At 39.0% G+C, this 19,580-nt stretch overlaps 1 protein-coding gene across 4 annotated transcripts in view; it reads right to left on the reverse strand.

The window, feature by feature from the left end:
- ANKS1B (ankyrin repeat and sterile alpha motif domain containing 1B) overlaps nt 1-19,580 on the reverse strand; it is a 448,856-nt gene that overhangs the window by 267,771 nt on the left and 161,505 nt on the right. For all 4 annotated transcript variants that reach the window (XM_074575799.1, XM_074575789.1, XM_074575760.1 and 1 more), the window contains exon 12: nt 5,255-5,435. In XM_074575799.1, the coding sequence (XP_074431900.1) occupies nt 5,255-5,435 (181 nt within the window). The remainder of the gene's footprint in view (nt 1-5,254; nt 5,436-19,580) is intronic.

Raw genomic sequence — 19,580 nt, forward strand, 5'->3', positions numbered from 1 at the left:
TACACTTCTTGAAAATCGGGATCCCTGTTTCAAATCAGGTGATGTAGGGAATTAGCAAACACCAAGAGTAAAACTGCTATCCCCAAATACAAAAACGAATTTTCTCTAATTCACCAAAAGTTACAAGTGATTGATTCTTCTTTGGTAACGGACTACTGAGTAGAGGTTAAATGTTGAAGATTTTAGAATTAGAATAATTATTTTGTTGTATTTGTCTCCTGCTCTGATCTGAATGATAATGAATCATTGCAAGTGTCCTGAAGAAAACATAAAAAGCACTGAAATTGAGTAGGGAAATACTAATGCCTTATTTAGATGGCAGTCCCTAATTTAGAACTCCTGTAAAAAGCATTTTGATTGTTTCAAAGAAGGCAACAGAAAACTACTAGCTGCAGTTGCTATGAAAATGGGTTCCTTCTGTATATTGTTTCTTTCTGGTCAGGCAGAAGACCCTTGAAACTTGATAAGCCTGAAAAAATAATTTGTTGCTTTTTGCTGATGAGGCTTTTTAAAAAACTATGAGAGACATAAATGTCCAAGAATATAATATAGAAGGAAACACTCAAATGCACATAAATCCTCAGTTATTATGGAACTAAACATTCTTTTAAGGTGCAGATCTTCCATGAATTTTCAGAACAAGTTGGCAATTCGGAGGATTATAATCAAGACATATGATGATTGTAATTGTTGTCACTGTAGATGTAAAAAAGGAACAAGGACCCTTTCAGTGAAACAATAGCTAGCTAAAGAAGAAAAAAAGCTGTAGGAGAACACTGCTTCTGCTACTCCTTGCTGACAATTATTATTCAAGATTCAGCTTTTAATAACCTAGGTAAGAGACAAGCCTCAGACATTTTTTCAAGAGAGAGACTTTGATCTGTTCTTTCTGGATTTTGGTATTCTCTTTACATGTTAGTACTCCTTGTCACTTGTATAATTACAGTGCATGCAGCGGAGAGGAAACAGTCTAGGAGGTTCCTGGAGTATGTGGAAGGTAACTTCCTGACACAGCTGGTGATTGAACCAACTGGGGAAGGCGCCCCGCTGGAGCTATTGTTTGTGAACAGAGAAGGTTGTGGATGATGTAATGGTTGGAGGCTGTCTTGGGAACAGCGATCACAAAATGACAGAGTTTTCGATTCTTGGAGAAGTAAGGAGAGAAGTCAGCAGAACTGCTACCTTGAACTTCCGGAGGGCAGACTTTGGCCTGTTTAGGAGCCTGGCTGACAGAGTCCCTTGGGAGGCAGTCCTAAAGGGCAAAGGAGTCCAGGAAGGCTGGACATTCTTCAAGATGAAAATCTGAAATGCTCAGGAGCAGGTCGTCCACATATCCTAAAAGACAAGACGGCGGGAAAGAAGACTGACCTGGCTGAACAGAGAGCTCTGGCTGGAACTCAGGATAAAAAAGGGAGTTTATGACCTTTGGAACAAGGGGCAGGCAACTCGGGAGACGTACAAGGAGGTTGTGAGGTTAGGCAGGGAGAAAACTGGAAGGGCCAAAGCCCAACTAGAACTTAATCTGGTTACTGCCATAGAAGATGACAAAAAATAGTTTTATAAATACATTAGCAACAAAAGGAGGGCTAAGGACAATCTCCATCCTTTAGTGGATGCAGGGGGCAATACAGTAACAAAGGATAAGGAAAAGGCTGAGGTACTTTGCCTCAGTCTTTAATAGTAAGACCAGTTGTTCTCCAGGTTCCCAGCCCCCTGAGCTGGACAACAGGGAGCAGAATGAACCCCTCATAATCCAAGAAGAAATGGTTAGCAACCTGCTACGCCACTTAGACACACACAAGTTTATGGGTCCAGATGGGATCCACCCAAGGGCACTGAGGGAGCTGGCAGGAGTGCTCTCCAAGCCCCTTTCCATGATTTATCAGTAGTCCTGACTAACCGGGAAGGTCCCAGTTGACAGGAGGCTAGCAAATGTGACACCCGTCTACACGAAGGGCCACAAGGAGGGTCTGCAGAACTACAGGCCTGTCAATCTGACCTTGGTGCCAGGGAAGGTTATGAAGCAGATCATCCTGAGTGCCATCACTTAGCACATACAGGACAACCAGGTGATCAGGCCCAGTCAGCACGGGTTTATGAAAGGCAGGTCCTGCTTGACTAACCTGATCTCTTTCTATGACAAGGTGACCTGCTTAGTGGACAAGGGAAAGGCTGCGGATGTTGTCTACCTAAACTTTAGTAAAGCCTTTGACACCTTTTCCCACAGCATTCTCCTGGAGAAACTGGCTGCTCATGGCTTGGATGGGTGTACACTTCGCTGAGTGAAAAACTGTCTGGATGGCTGGCACAAAGAGTTGTGGTGAATGGAGTTAAATCCAGTTGGTGACCGGTCACAAGTGCTGTTCCCCAGGGCTCAGTATTTGGGCCAGTTCCGTTTAATATTCTTATCAACGATCTGGATGAGGGGATCGAGTGCACCCTCAGTAAGTTTGCAGATGTCAACAAGCTGGGGGAGGAGTGTTGATCTGCTTGAGGGTGGGAAGGCTCTACAAGGGATCTGGAGAGGCTGGATCGACGGGAAATGGTATGAGGTTCAACCTCATACAGGTGCTGGGTCCTGCACTTGGGTCACAACAACCCCATGCAGCGCTACAGGCTTGGGGAAGAGTGGCTGGAATGCTGCCCAGCAGAAAGGGATCTGGGGTATTGGTCAACAGGTGGCTGAATACGAGCCAGCAGTGTGCCCAGGTGGCCAAGAAGGCCAACAGCATCCTGGCTTGTATCAGGAATAGTGCAGCCAGCAGGACTAGGGAAGTGATCATCCCCCTGTACTTGGCACTGGTGAGACTGCACCTTGACTACTGTGTTCAGTTTTGGGCCCCTCAGGACAAAAAAAGACTTTGAGGTGCTGGAGTGAATCCAAAGAAGAGCAACGAAGCTGGTAAGGGGTCAGGAGAACAAGTCTTACAAGGATCAGCTGAGGGAATTGAGGTTGTTTAGTTTGGAGAAAAGGAGACTGAGAGGAGACCTTATTGCTTTCTACAACTACCTGAAAGGAGGTTGTAATGAGGTCGGTGTGGGTCTCTTCTCCCATGTAACAAGTGATAGGACAAGAGGAAATGGCCTCAAGTTGCACCAGGAGAGGTTTAGATGGGATATTAGGAAAAAATTCTTCACTGAAAGGGTTGGTAAGCATTGGAACAGGCTGCCCAGGGAAGTGGTTGAGTCACCATCCCTGGAGGTCTTTAAAAGACATGTAGATGTGGTACTTAGGGACATGGTTTAGTGGTGGACTTGGCAATGCTAGGCTAACAGTTGGACTTGATGATCTTAAAGGTCTTTTCCAACCTAAACAATTCTCTGATCTATCATTAAATAGTCAAAGTGTTTTTGTCATTCAGGCTAAGATTGTCTGTCTAATTTGTGATCCTATATATTACTTAATTCTAAGATAGAAACCAGCTGAGAAGGGGTGAGGGAATTGGACTTTTACTATAATTATTTCATTTACTAATGGTAAATGAATGGTTTACTTATGGTAAACTGTACTCTTGAAAAACTTGCAGTACATGCCCAGAACTTCAGAACCAGTCATTTTGCCTTTGTTATTTTTGCTTAGCTTTCTAGTCAGAGACAAGACAAAAATTCATCTTCCATTCAATCCATAAATCAAATAATCCACAAATTAGAAATGTACAGTTCTAATAAGCATGAGACTATAGTTCCAATTTCAGACCTAATGAAATGCAGTGATTAAAAGTTACTGAGCGCAGTCTATTGTAAAGTTAACCAAAGAAGATAAAAGTAAAGCGAATAGAGATATTATGAAGAACTTAACCAGAACTGTGCAACAGCAACAATTTGGAGAAGTTCATTATCTAACTCCAATGAACATTCTTTCTGTTTTCTTATTTTTGCTTTTAAATGTTAAGACATATTTAGTATCATTCAATTACCCAGAATGAAATTGCAATCACTGAAGAGGATTTACAGTAGAAAAAAAATAACAACAAAAAACCACCCCCAAAACCTAAAGAATCAAATGACCCCAGGCCTAGGAGTAAAAGATACCATTCAAATTCATTATGTCCAGTTAGGCTTGAAAGATTTACTATATCCATGAATATAAGCAAATTCTTTTAGTTTCAAAGATAATGACACAGTCAGTCCAAGAAAACCGATATGAATAATTTCTGATCCTTTTAACTCTTTCTTCAACATAACAGATAGAATTTCTCACACAACTTATTTCACAACAGGTCTTTAACAATGTAGTTTTCCTTTGATCTAACTATGAAATGAATTATTTTTTTTAAATCATTTAAAAGCAACAGTTTTCAGAATTTTCAAACCCTACCAACCAGAATTCTACAGGGTTTATCTCATTTGAAGATCAACGCTACAAAAGCCAGTTGATAAGTTTGAACTGAATTTCAACATTTGTATTATTTTTCATTTTATAGTAATCTACTTCTATTAGATCTTAAATACAGTATTCCTTTAAAAAATAACTCCATCTGCAGACGACATAGACTAGCTATCAAAGACATTTGTTTCGATACATCAGCTTTCCCAAATACTTTACTCTTCTGCTACAAGTTTAGCTTAAATAAAGCAACTCACATATGAAATTTGAAGGGACAGAAGTAGCTAAATGCATAGTTCAGTGAGACTTTCTTGCTCATGAAGTTTTCATCCGTGAAGACGAAAACATTTTAATCCTTTTTAAAGCATTTCCATTATGTAAACCTCTATATGCAGATAAAACTTTCCCAGTTACAATCACACTATCACTCTACTGAATTCCTATCATTAGAGCAAATATATTAAAGTTTTGCTTTAATGAATCCCATTACTACTGCAGAAACAATATCAGGTTACTTAGAAATCTTCCCTTCCTCATATTTACCGATGGTTACACAATCATTTCTAATTACGTTTTTCCAGCTTAAGATTCATATTAGATTACGCTGACCGCACAGTGATGAAAGTAGATATGTACCTGAATCATCATAATTTCAAAAACTACAATATCTAAATTCTAGGCTTTTCTGTAAAACAAAGCTCACCTTTTCAAAATATAATATTCAGAAAAAAGTATATTTTAATGATATTGGTCATGATATATGAGAACCCATTTTTAAGCAGCAGAAAAAAAATACAGGAATAATTTTGTGTGTTTATGATAAATGTGTTTCACTACCAAAGACAACAGCAATTCCAGCTTAAATGCACAGACCTACAGTTTTATAAAGCTTTGTTGATAGGCAAAGTAAGCTTTTTTTTTCTATACCTGGAAGTTCTCTCTCTTCAACACTGTATTCCAGAGATCCAAGGGAATAATTAGCTGGACTGATTGCAGGAGTAGAAATAAAACTTGTACAGCCAATGGATGAGTTGATTTCAAAATAATTGTGGCTGTGATTCATTCGATGAAATTCCAGAGAAGACACTATTGATGTGCGCTGCTTGGGCTACAAGAAAAATAGAAGTTTGGAGTGAAAAATACAGACTTTTTGCATAGTTTTCATTACTTGACATTTAATAAATTTACCTAGGGTTTCTCTCTTTTTACTGTTTTTATTTAGCTCAAAAGTTATACTAATAAAAATAATTTCATATGACAAGCTGTGGTGATGTAGAGATAATTTCCTTCCAAAATTTGGATTAATCTTTATTAGAAAAGATGCATGTCTTCATTCTAATCAATTTAATTCAAAATAAAATAGGGTTTTACAGCCTTGCATATAATAATTGCAATCATCTTTTGATAAGTAATGGAGCTCTTCACCAGCTGCATTGATGGGTACATCTTGCAAAACAATTAGACCGCTGATGCCTGTATAATGGAATTTACAAAATAATACCAAGCACTCATCACTCGAAAGCAACCCTCTGCTGTTTATTCAATTTATTAAGGGCTGCCTTAAATATTCAAAGACGGAAATGTCTAAAAGCTTAGGGGGCAAGCGTCAGCTTAAAAAACCTACGTGAAAATCAAACTTTCTTCACGAGTTTTCATGGACTAGTGAAAAACTCGATACACATTGGTATCAAACATTTGCTTTTGAAGTGAACCTCTGTATTGACCCCACTTAATGGCTGCTATTTGGATCGCAGAGCAAGTTCGGAGCATGAGAAAGTCATTCCTTTTGGGTGGATCTACACCATAAGGTACATTGCAGGACTGTACAAAATGTGCTCCAATTCCTTACGGCCCTTTGACCACAGGACCACACTAAAGCTAGCCTTAATTAAAACCCATGAAATCTATATGGCATTATCATCAGGTCAGCAACAATTTTTCCACTACACAGATGTATTCCCATTACACTGCGCTACTTATTAATATAGACATAAACTTAGTGCTCAATGTCATGGACTATAAGCCATGGACCACTCACGGTTTGCAATGTCATGCTAAATAGGCTGTTGCCGCACTCATCTGGCTCCATACTCAAAATATCCCAGCCCCATGATGCTCCTAGCTGCTTCAAGAACAATGACCTGAAACATTAAATGCCTCCTCCAAAACAGAGGAGGCCCTGCATCCAGGTGTCTGTTTATTTATATATATGTGTGTGTATATATATATGTATATTTATATTTATATACAGACACCTGTGTTATATTTATAGCTGTCTGTATATTTATTTCACAACAGTGAAAAACATCTCAGGAACTGCTGTCTTGGATAACTAGAGCTGGGAAAAGCAAATAGAGAAAGAGAGTAAAGCGTGCTTTAATTCTTCTTGTTTTGGCATGTCAGGCTTAAGAGGTCAGATATTTGTAAAGGTCAAGAATTTGCTACTTATTAGTGTCAAGACCAAATTATTACCCTGGGAGCAATAAAGTCTTCCTCAGACCATGAAGATATTTACCCTCACTTAGAACTACCTGTTAAAATGCAATCTATCCCAGTGGAGTAATTTTCAATTTCGTTTGTGGTCTATTTCATTTTTAGGTTGTGAGCCCTGCAATGTTTCTGTTACAAATAGAGAATTAGACTGTTTTCAGTAAAAATTCACTTTCTACCAGAATTTCAGACAATAGGCTTAGGTTTGCATAATGCTGATTGTTTGTTAAAGTTGTGTTGAGCACCGTGGGAATTGACTGTGTCCTGTTAAAACTGAGAAAAATAGCGAAGGGTAAATTTGAGCATTCATCTGGAACTCATGTACAGTCTATTGGGGTGATTTACTTTCTTTAATAATTAAAAACAGCCTTTGCTTTGAAAGGCTGACTCCTAGGGCTAGTAATTTCACAGGAGAGTTCAATGAACAGGGACAGACTCCAACATCAAACAGTCTGGTTAAAAGTCATTGTTTGGGACCTGAGCCAAAATAACTCTCTGATCAGACGAAAAAAGATTCATGTGTACTAATTAAACATAAAATGCACACTTTTGCTAGACAACAAATTAATCAATGACCTAATTATTTCTAAAACTGAAAAAGATCTGCGGTCACTTAGAAACATGTTCCTGGCCTTTTCCCAAGCAACGGTGTCTTTGTGGTTTTGCAGGAATTCAACTTCTGAGTTGAAACGATGACGCTTCCAGTAACATGATGTGCAGGAACTCCGATTATTCAAAAACTGAGACCGTTCCCACCTAAAAAGGCAGCTGGAATGGACTAGCTCAGTATTCCTAAGCAGCTTCAAAAAACCGCTCTGTCTTTGCCCAGTCAGGTCTCCAGCCACCGCTTCAACTGTGTACCCTGTTCTTGGAATCAGAATAGCAGCATTCTGACGCATCATACGGCTTTTTACTAACTTATGGATGACAAGCTGTTTCACAACCCCTTAGCGTAGTATTAAAAGGCAAAAATTTCACAAAAAACATCTGCAAAGTCTTGGGGGGGGGGGGGGGAAACAAACAAACAAAACCCCCAAAACTATTTTAAAGCATTTTTAAAGATCAGTTTAGCTTGCAAATTCTCACAGATTTGGAAAAATGTGTCCATCAATAAAGAGCTATTATTTGCTCTGGAGACATGAGTTAATTATATAAAATAAGTCTAGAGTGATTTTCAAAAGTGATTATGGAAGCTAGAAACATGTTTTGTGTTTGTTCATGGTAACATGTAACCATCTGCTGACCTGGGTGATACAAAATACCACCTGTATTATTTTGGGCTTCGACATTATTAAGTCAGACAAACGTATCTCAGTTTAATATGTCTTCCCACTCTAAGGATTCTATACAGAACCTCACACAGCCTCTAGTGCTCTACAGCATAACACTTCTGCTATATTGTTTGGAGTTAACAAGGTCCATCTGTCAACATGTGCCAATAATTTCTCTACATAATTACATAGGAAGCTAGCATCTGAGCTTTTGTAGCTAACTAGAGGAGCCTTTTGCACCTTTTCTGGGTCCTTTAAAATGTTATGTGGTTAAAGTATGGTAATTGTTCATTAATATATGCTAAGAGACATGCAGTAAACCAGTTTGTGTTTATTGCATCCCTCTGAGTCTCTCTAAACTACAGTGTGCACAAAAACTGCAGAAAAAATATGTTTTTTTCTACAGTTAGGATTAAATTCAGTTCCAGATTTAGGTAACTAAATTTATAGCATAGCTACTTACATCTCCACTGGGTATCTAAGCTCCCAGTACAGCCGACTGAGATCTAGTCAATAAAATCAATAGAGTCCAGAGAACAGTTCACCTCACCCAGTCACTTTGGTATTAGTTCACTTGCCTTAATACAGGTATCCACCATCACTGGAGATTCCCAGGGGCATCTCACCTGGCCTCCAGCTGCCATCCAGAAGAGTGCAGGTGTCCCCTGCGTATGCCCTATATCATACCTGAAAGCCTCCACGTGCATGTCAGACACCTTTATGGCACCTCAAGTGACATTAGATGCCTGCTTTTAGAAAACTGATTTGAATCCTGCATCTCTACTGATCATGATGGGAGATTTGCTATCCAAATCAGACAGAGATTCTTACATACCCTCTTTGCAAGGGCATGTAGTGATAGGATGAGGGGCAATGGTTTTAAACTAGAGCAGGGTAGGTTTAGATTAGACATTAGGAAGAAGTTCTTTACAATGAGGGTGGTGAGACACTGGCACAGGTTGCCCAGAGAGGTGGTGGAGGCCCCATCCCTGGAGACATTCAAGGCCAGGCTTGACGAGGCTCTGAGCAATCTGATCCTTAGTTAAAGATGTCCCTGCTTACTGCAGGGGGTTGGACGAGATGACCTTTAAATGTCCCTTCCAACCGAACACATTCTACGATTCTATGATCCTATGATATACAGAGATGAAAGTATAGGTGTTTTAGTTCCAGATTGAATCCCACCTCTAGCTCACATGTAGACACCCTGCATACCTTACTTCATTTGTTAGAATCTGGAGCCAAATTCCAGCCTTACTGGCAGAATGTGTAGCCAGAAATTAACAAGTCACTTACTGGAGTCTTGCACCTTGGTTTCCTGGATCTGGATCTCTCCTGGATCCTTTTCCTGGATCTCTCAAAGCTACTCCTTGACACCTCTCAAGGTAGGTGCTGAATAATTCTAAGACTATTTACTATATGCAATATCATAATAGCCAGGAAATGTAATCATGGGTCAAGGCTTTATAGCTGTGGAGACTGTACAAACACAAAAAACTCTGTCGCAAAGAGATGATGCCTCCTTTATTCTTTGTACCAAAGCCAGCTTTGTCCGTCATTAAATTACATGTCTGCCTCATACTACTCAGAACGTCTGCACACACTTAAACAACCCTTGTGAAAGTGTAGCCCACTTATGGCTTAACTTCACCCCAGTACGTATACTACATAACCACATGCAGATTTGTCCTGAAGTAGACTTCCTTTATCCATTACATTCATGTATTTAATTTACTTGTTATGTTTAATTTACTTGTTATGTGTATATAATCTCTTTAATGACCATTTACTTTAAAATGTTTCTTCATGGCTATTATTTCAGTTGTCATAATACCGACCTAGGAAACCTTAGACCATCCTGAAACAGCATACCAAATCAGGCTAATGAAGAAACCTCATCATCAACGCTAAAGCAAAAGTATATCAATAAAAATCTTTAAAGATATTGCAATAACAAGATTTAAATAACTTTCAAATCAGGTCTAATAAGAATATTTTCATGTTATGTCAGTAGTGAACGTATATCAATGAAAGATACCACTTTGAACACTGCAAAACAGGAAAGGCATCAAAATACACATACTGAATTGCTTTTCTATTAAAAAGACAAGTAAGGACTTACTTAATGCTCCCATGAATGGAAGTTGCATGCAAATTCTGTAATGCTACCATGACTTGCATGTAACACTAAGAGCATGCAAGGGACCATTCAAATATTTTTCACATGTAACACATGTAGCAGAGGGATAAGGGCAAAATTCCTTCCTCAATTTAACGTCGAAATATTTCTCCAGCATCAAAGTAGTCTGCAATACAAACTTGTGACCGCCTCCTTTTATCTTTGGGATTTGTGTACATAGCGCCATCACAGTCTGTAAAGAATTAATTCTCACAATACTGCTCTGCACTATGGCAGAGCTATTAGCCCCATTTCAGAGATGCTGAACTAAGGTATAGAGCTCTGCCAAGGGACAGATGTGTGGCTCATTAAATCACTGAGAACCAATGAGCTCAAGGAAATTCTGCATTTGGCAAATACTGCCAAATTCCAGCTGCCCTACATAACGTAAAATGTTGCACCATACCATGCAGAAAATGTATGATAGAACCCACAGAACTGAACCCACATTCTCAAATTCTATTAGCACACAAAACACAGACTTACCAATGAAGGTGAGATGCTGTAGCCCCTTTTCCCAGGCACATCTCATATACATACACAGTATGAATGTAGCCATGTGGCTGCATATATCCCTCATTTTGGTACCTGCCCAGATGATTTCATTCTTATTCTCTGATCAACTCACTCCTACTCCAGAAATTTTCCCTTCTCCAGTTCCCTTCTTTCTCAAGGTATCATTCTCTTTCTACTCACTCATCTTCCATTCCACCCCTTTCTTTTTCTCAGTTTTCTTCTATCTATTGCTATATTCCCTCCAAAACGACTTATTTTACTCTAAAACACCCTTCACAGTATCCTAATAGATTCCAGTTCTTCCTAGTTGTTTCTTCTTCATCTTCCAAAACTTGCTTCTCTGCGGTTCTATCATCAAGGTTTCTCAAATGAATTCCGTAATGGTCCTATCTCCCACTGACTTTATCAGTCACTACATCCTTCTCATTGTCCTTCAGTGCATCCAATTTTAACCTGTCCTCCCATTCAAATACAACTTTCACATCACTTTTACGGTTGCTTAGTCTCTGTCCTCTTCCTCAACATCCCAACTTACCATCTTGTTTCTATCTTTGTCTCTTTTGCTCATGTACACTTACATAAAATCCTAAAACATTCATAATTCTCTTGGTACAATACAGCCTGTGAGAGGACAGGCTTCTTCACTTTGTCCTGTCCCCAGTACCTCGGTTTTGATCTGCAGAATTCAACAGGCCTGACACATTCTCATCAGTCAATGCTGCTGCCAAGAGTTATTTGATTTATAGGATCTGAACTAAGATGGTAAGTAGCCTTGAAATTGCAAAAACTGGGGGTTACAAATGTCCTGGTTTGAGGTAGGACAGAAGCAATTTTTTTTTCAGTAATTTTACTTCCTTCTTGTCTGGGAAGGGGGAGAGAGATTAAAAGAGAGCATCTGTTGTTTGTTTAGTGGCCAGTCCAGCCTACACCACAACCATGATGGATCTGGGTTAGATTCATCTATGTCACCTAGAAGTGAAAGACTGCACCGAACTACTACTTGACTCCTGAATCAATTATCCTGTCAAACCTCAAAATACCATGTTAAACAAGCTGAAGACACACTGTCTTTTTAATAAGGTAATATCATTTCCTCTTTTTTCACTTCATAGAACCTTATCTTAAATTATAACTACAATTAAAAATAAAACATAGACAGTTTCAGCACCCATCTTGACATTCTTGTTTTTACTTCTCAACATCTTAATTTATTTTAAGAGCAGAAGGCAGAAATTACATAGTGGCTGGCAACAAATATATCCCAAGCAGCCACCACAGGGAGCTTAGAAGATCATGGGAATTTGAAAAGAAAAAAAAAAGTAGAACCTTTTCATTACTAAAAGTATAATGCATTTTAAAATTAAATTCATTTTTAATGGTGTCATTTCTGTTTGACTGACTTTTAATTTAGAGAAAGACACCTCTTGTATCCTGCGTGAGCAGCAAGTGCGTGCTTCTTTACAGTAATCCCATGGCCCATTAGCATACATTCATCATTTCACCGATAGTGACATACTCAAGGATGGCACAGACACGTCGGTCTTTCATGTAGCCTGTGGTTAGAAAGTCACGCAATGTGACTCTAGGTACCAAATACCCATAGTTCTTTATGTTCGTGTGGTTCTGTTCTCCTCTGTGCATGTTACAGTAGCTCCTCCTTTAGGAGTCCTCCACTGGAGTATGTAACCAAAGGTCAGAGGGTTGCTGCCCCCTTCCATCTTCCACCTCTGGTTTCACCAGAGGTGACAAATCAGATTGGGAATCAAAAAGGGAAAGAATGGGTCTTCTCCCAGTTTCCTCTTTCCTTGACTTCTACTTTCATTTTAATTGCAACCATATTGCAGCTGTGGGTTGTGAGGTGCAGCGGTCCTGAGTGATAAAACTTTTGTAGTGCTTTCCCTCTTTGACAGATGTGATCAGATTTTGAAGACACATCATTACTCCTATCTTGGGAAAACATTGCTTGAAATGAGATCCAAATTGTGAGAGATAAATTTTATAAATAAGAGGAATGTCTTATTCCTCAGCTATAAGAAGTTTCCAACTTTCAAAGATTTTTAAAAAGTGTTATTTTCACTGAAACAGTTGGAAAATGGATGTAAACCCATTTTCTTCAAAAAAAGCACAGCTTCCAGCTGTTTCCAACTTCCCATTTTGACCTACAGATTGTGAAAATTGCTTATATCATTACATTTGTGTATTAAAAATTTTGAAGGGTTGAAGGGTCAAGGTGATGGCTGTTTTTTAAGTTGCATGCTACGGATAGCATGTGTGCAGACGTGGTGCATTTTCAGATGATGATAAAGGATTACTCAGTAATTAAGGTGCTCAAAACTGCCCAGTACTACACATAAACAAAGGAAAATGCTACGAATCTGGTGAGATACCCATCAAAGCACAATAGGTAAGGCTTTAACCTTCCAGATTCTGAGTGTGTTACTGTTTCCAAGCATTACACATACTAGGGCTGGGCAATTGGCATGGATTGATTCACACCCCTACTATTAAATTAGCTTTCAGAGGAGGGTCTTCAAAGCAGAATTACCTACCAGGAATGGTCCTTGGCCCATTCAAATTCCCAGTCAGGCCTGACAGTGGATACTTCTGGAGCGAGAGAATTGTACAGGACCAGAACTATATCCAGGACTGCGTTAACAGTTCAACAGAATAGATTACAACCTTCCAGAGCTCAGAAGGTTATTTTACTAGTGCAGATGTACATTCCTGTCTTTCACTATCTGAACTATCTTTCAGTATCTGAACTATCTTTATGCTCAGTATTTCACCAATTTGGTCTATTGCAAGTTCAGATATGAAAAATTTTCAATTCTTCTGCATGATTTATGTTTGTATTGAATCAGGAAACACAACCTAGAGAATCTCTCCAGGTAAGCAACCAACTTCAACCAAGAAAACATACGCATGTAGAAGTGATATTCTAAAAACATGAAGAGTCCTGAGAGTAAAGAGTGTTCTGCTGCTTTAATTTATACTTGTGCTTTAGTATCCAGTTGAACTGCAATTAAATGCACTCACACATACTGTTTGCTGTTTTCATTAGTACTGTGTATTGGGTAGATGTGTTTATGTTTTCATATTATCTCAGCTCTAATTAAAATAATCTAAATAGAATTATGTTTCACAGTTACTTGTCAAAGGAGATTTTTTACAATGCATCTCTTTAATAATATTTTGGTTAATGTTGTTATTAAATAGTCACAGAGTATCCATTATGCTCTAAGGAATTTTTTTTTTTAAAACATCCTCCTCTGGAGCTGTTACATGTCTTCTACCCATTAATTCTGCAGTAATACAGGGGGGTGAGGGGGAAATCAGTCCTATGAGAAACTTCCAACCATAAACTTTTTTTGTAATTGGTACTCAGTGTTTCAAATAACAGAATTTCATAATGTCTGTCCTATTTTCAGTCACGCATAGATGAATTGCTAACCACATCTTAATGGCATTGGCAGTATCTCTTTTACTTCTTTGTTTTCTTTTTTTTTTTTTAAGGGCTATTTAGGAGCCTTATTTATCTGTTTGTTTCTTTGTTTATTCATTTCAACATCATTAGAATTAGAAGGTCTCAAACTGTGTGCAGTAGATTTGCGTAGACACTTTAAAGATTTATAAAGAAAAATATATAGAGAGAGAATTTTATGAAACATATCTCCATACCTAGAATCAAGGTCACTGACTGCCATCAACTACCTTACAGTGCTTGCAGCCCTAATGGATATATCCAACCTTGGAAAGACTACGTAACGTAGGAGAAATCTCTAAAGCAGACACACTAATGATGGGAGATAAATCTGCCTATCTGTGGACCATAGAATACATCTTGATTTTAATGGGTTTGGGGAATGTTCAGAATCTTTCAAGTGCTCAGCACCTTTAAGAACATCATAAAATCATGTACACAGGGGTGGCTTTTACCTTGGAGACGATGGGTTTGATCCTGCACAAAATCATAACTCTCGGTAAAATCTTTTTAAGTCTAATTTGCCTCTTGTGCTAAGCACGGACACCGTGAATGGTTGCACAAAAGTCCAGCACCAAAACATACCAGAAAAAGAGGAGTGCACCCAAACAGGAAGCAGAGTGTGCCTGCGCAGTATTTCTCCATGGTGATTCTTCTGGTTACTCCCTGCCTGGCTGAGCGTGCCCTAACTTGGGCTGAGCACAGAAAGCAGTTCATAGGAAAAAGGAGGTCCTTACACCCCAGCTGTCCTGTGATCTCATTACAGAAGTGAGTGGTGAGAACTTATTACACAAGTGTGTTCTCCAGCCCTCCTTTTTATGATAAAATGTAACAAAGCAGATTTTTTTTTTTTTTGGTGCCGCAAAACAAGTGCAATGGATGCATCACTGAATTCTCACGCATTTGTGCGCTGGTGCAACAGCCCGCAGTGGGGATTTAACTGGTGTTCCCTAAGCTTGCAGAGACAGGTATGTGCCAACTCAAGCAAAGCGTAACAAGGGATGCATTTCATTTGGGAAGAACTACGGGTACTGCAGTAGGGTGCAGGCATACAGGGGGAGCTAGGGTTACTTCACCACAGGGAAAATAGCGCTACTAATCCACTTGAAAATCCTGTTTATGGAACTATTCGTTCTGAAAATCTATTTTCTGGAACTGTGATTGTCCAGAGCTGCCTCTAAGATGATTTTTTTGTTGTTTTTGTTTAAAGTAATTCCTGCACCTAACTGCAAAAAGGATGAGATATTATTTCCTCAAATGCAAATTACTATCACTATTTAGATCAATTAAAGAGGCTCTGGAGCACGTATGTTCTGTGTCTGGCCTGTCCATTCATGTCCAGGCTGCTATACGGGGTTGGAACATCATGGTCCCTGTCTTTCCCTGTACCCAGATGAACTACATCTACATAGTTATGCCAGGCTCACTGCGCATGCACAAAATAGTTGTACATGAGGCACATCTGGTAGCCCAAACAAGTGCGATAGGTCTATCAGAGGCTACAGATGTCCTGCAGGAATCCATTACTGCATGCAGAAAGATGAAACAATTTCTTTTGTCCTCTAAAGTTTAAACTATTATCTTCTATTATATTGCTAAATGTCTTAGAGGAATGATGAACCATAGATGGAATTGTAATTTTTAAAAAACAATGACTAATGTAAAGACAGCACATCCAAACTCACAAGAAAAAAACACCCATATTATAATGAATAGATTATTGCAGATCTTAGCAATAAAACCAGCAAGAATGAGATGATGAAATTCCATTATGTCAGAAACACTGAAATTCTCTGTTCCTTGGTCTTTCTACCAGAATCTCTCTTTACATCACTGAAACAACACTCTTAGGTAGTTTGCTTATTCACATAAAATGGGGAAAATACTAATTTATGATAGATAAAATCCAAGCCACTTTTAAATAATCCACATTTAGACATAAAAAGCTGTGCTTACAGTTAGCCATATAACATATCTTATAAAGACAAGAAGAGAGTATGCAAAAGCTGGAGTACATTTAATAAGGAACGTAAAAGGTAAAAAGTCAGAATTCAATTTTATGGGAATAGGCCAATGACCCACTAGCAATAGAAACAGTCTCTTAGGAAAAAAGGTGCTCTTTCTCTCTCTATGAATATAGTTTATTTGTTGAAATGCAGCTGAACAAACAAATAAGTTAAAGTAAGGAAAAACTTATTAAATTGAGTGGCTAATGTGAAAAATACATGAAGCATCACACACAGCCCAATTTTGTTCAGGCTTCACCCAGATGGAGAGCTATAGGAATTGTGGTATAACAAGCTCAATTTTACTATAAATTTCTAAAATTCTGATACGGTAAGTTATATTTTATTATATATACTAGCATAACTAAGTTACAATTGGAAGAGAGCCTAAATTTTAGTTAAGATGTTGACCTACTTGGTCTCCCACCACATGTCATTTTCCCCCCATGTGCTGTTAGTATACTTCAGAGGCCTACGTCTTGAACTTGAAACTGCATTACTTTCTCAAAATCATCATTAATCAGCAATTCATGAGTTAAAAACTTACTAAAACTTCTCTGGACAATCTGGAAAAAAATAACTGAGTGATTCAAAATCTGAACTAAAATCTGTTTGTTTCTTACCTGCATATACCTAACTTTTCAAACAAATCCTCTTTTTCAGAGGATGACCCTGTGAAAATTTGAAAACAAGAGGTGTATTTGCAAAATGCCAGATCACAGGTACAAGCGCCAGCTAAGGTGCACAGATAAAAGAGCACACAGATGCCTGAATTACTGTTAAGAGTGCTAGCGTCAGGACTGGAAGCAGTAGAGGTGGGTGGCACTGTGGCACTGAACTTAATACTGCTTCTGAGATCTGAGCGAGTATCTCTCCTGAGTGCTGCACTGTGCCAGGAAAATACACCATTTCAGTTAAAATAGGCTTCAGCTTTAGTAATAGTATGCCGAGTTGAATAGCTGAGACATATCCAAAGAAAGTTTTAGATAGATTTTAGAAAGCAATGGGATCTTATAATGGATGAGTGGTAGGGTCACAACAAACTGCAGGTTTCTCACCTCAAAATTCATACTAATTAATTGAAGAAAGGATACATTTCCAGAAAAGTGAGTGAAAGATTGGGGGAAAATAGAAATTCCCAGCCAGGTTTTGTGATGACGTGTTTTTACTATGAGAAGGGGAATAATTAGGGCCAGGTTAAGAGACAACTAGAAGGAAAAAGACAAAACAAGTTTTGAGTGCGTTCTGAGGAATCCCTTAACTGGGTCCATGACCCAGACCCCTTGGATCCACACTTTCTGTGTGAGATTGTTCCTGTCTCACACTTCCCAGCTGTGGTACTTTCACCCCACGGGCTGCCAGTGCAGCATCACAGCCGCCCTCCTCTTCAGGGACCCCACACAGCAGGTGCAGCTGACAGGGTTCCCCACCAGCTGCGTTTGGTATGTGAGTGTCTGGAACGGGAGAGAGGAGAAGCCACTGTGCTGTGCTAGACCTCACATTCATACAAATATCTTCAAAATCTGTCACGTGCTGAATCATGAATATGCGCTGCCATCATGCGACCTGACACGCAGTCTTAGAAAGAAAAGGCCAAAGGAAACAGGAGGCAGAATGACCCCCACTTCTGCCTTCAAACCCAGCTCACCGGGATTTTCTTTTCTACTCGCTGCCACCATGTGCCCTCACCAGACAGGTGGGAGGAAGGAATCTTTGGTCCCCTCTGCTGCTGCTTACACAGAAACACAGTGAGTGTTTCTCCTCACCGCGGGTAAACTGTCATATGCACAATCCTCCAGGAAAGATAAGTCAGTCTATAAGTGAAAATAACAATATGAGTTGGAAGGCCAGACTTCCTTGTCAGCTTCATCCATGCTAGTGCAAAACTAGCTGCTGAAGAGTTTCCCATTCTGCCTTTCACTGGCACCTTCCTGTGCAGGATGCATAAGATATATGAAAAGGGGAAAGGAGTGACAGTTGGTTTGGAAATTTATACAATCTCTGGTTTAGATCTCTTTAAAATCTTTTATTCGCTAGAAAAGTGCAAAGAGGCCCTGGCAGATGACAGAAAATTAATTATTTTGCATGCATTGTGTAACACTATTCATTAGTTTTACATGAGTGGTGAGAGGTCAGTCAAGAATAGAATCCTATTGTGTTAACCTTCAAAGAGCTTGCCATGTAATTGAATGCAGCAGGCATAGAATAAAGGAATTAAATATGCAGGCAGAATTAACACTAATGGTTTGCAAACATCACATTGCAAATATCTAAACTTCTTTGTCTAAATTCTTGGGTTGAGATCTTGGGGGGAGGTGATTATGTAAGCAACAAAAACAAAGGAAAGGAAGAATACTGAAGATATGTGCATAAAACACATGCAGAAAGGAGAAGCATAATGGGATCTGAATGCTATAGTGTATCCAACTTCTTGCGTATTAGCGCACAGATTTACAACATACGTTAAGCGCTAGCCTACATGTGCCTTTCTGCTATTGTTTTCTGCATAGGAAGTATGCCACATGTAGGGCCACATGAGAGATATTTTACCAAACATGATAAAGTTCTGACCATATATATTGCACAGCTAACTTTTGTTCTGCAGAATGATGAGAATACTGGGAGTCAGTAAATGGTATGATTTAAATTTGAAAATAGCTCCCCAGAATCTGCTGAATCCATTCAGAGCTAACTAGCAGAAGAACATCACCATTCAGTGTTCTGGGTCCATCTGTTGGCAATATCATGATGGAAACAGCTTTTTAAATGCTATTTTCAATAAGCTATCACACAACAGCTTGTTCCAACAATATTCCAATACCTTTCTGTTTGCTTGCCGCCTACTATAAAAAACAGCTTAGAGGGAAGAAGGCATTTCAGTACTATACTGATGTAAGGTGGGAGGGACAGAGAGACTACAGGAACAAGAAAAAAGGAGAAATAACTATAAAAACAGAAAAGGAGAAGAAGCTGTTATTTTAGACCCCCTGCAATCTAGATTTAAACCAGGATGTGGAACCCATACTACCGTAGTGTCAGAGGGATGGTCTGCAGCAGCTAGTCATGAGAATTTTTGTATATTGACAGTGTTGGCCATAGGAAACCAATGGCTCCTAGAGAGAAATGGCAGGTGCACCTAGTAATTACCTTTAATTCTGCAGGACCTTTTGAACTGCGTGCTCCAATGAGTACTGAAAGAAAGATCCACCTCTGTCACTGTAACACGCTCACTTGTGTGGCACCAAAGCAATCTGTTCTAATTCTTACCAAAATATAATATATCCATCGGCTTACTTCTCAAGTAAAATAA

Source organism: Larus michahellis, chromosome 1, assembly GCF_964199755.1.
Source record: "Larus michahellis chromosome 1, bLarMic1.1, whole genome shotgun sequence".
Classification (NCBI taxonomy): Eukaryota; Metazoa; Chordata; class Aves; order Charadriiformes; family Laridae; genus Larus; species Larus michahellis.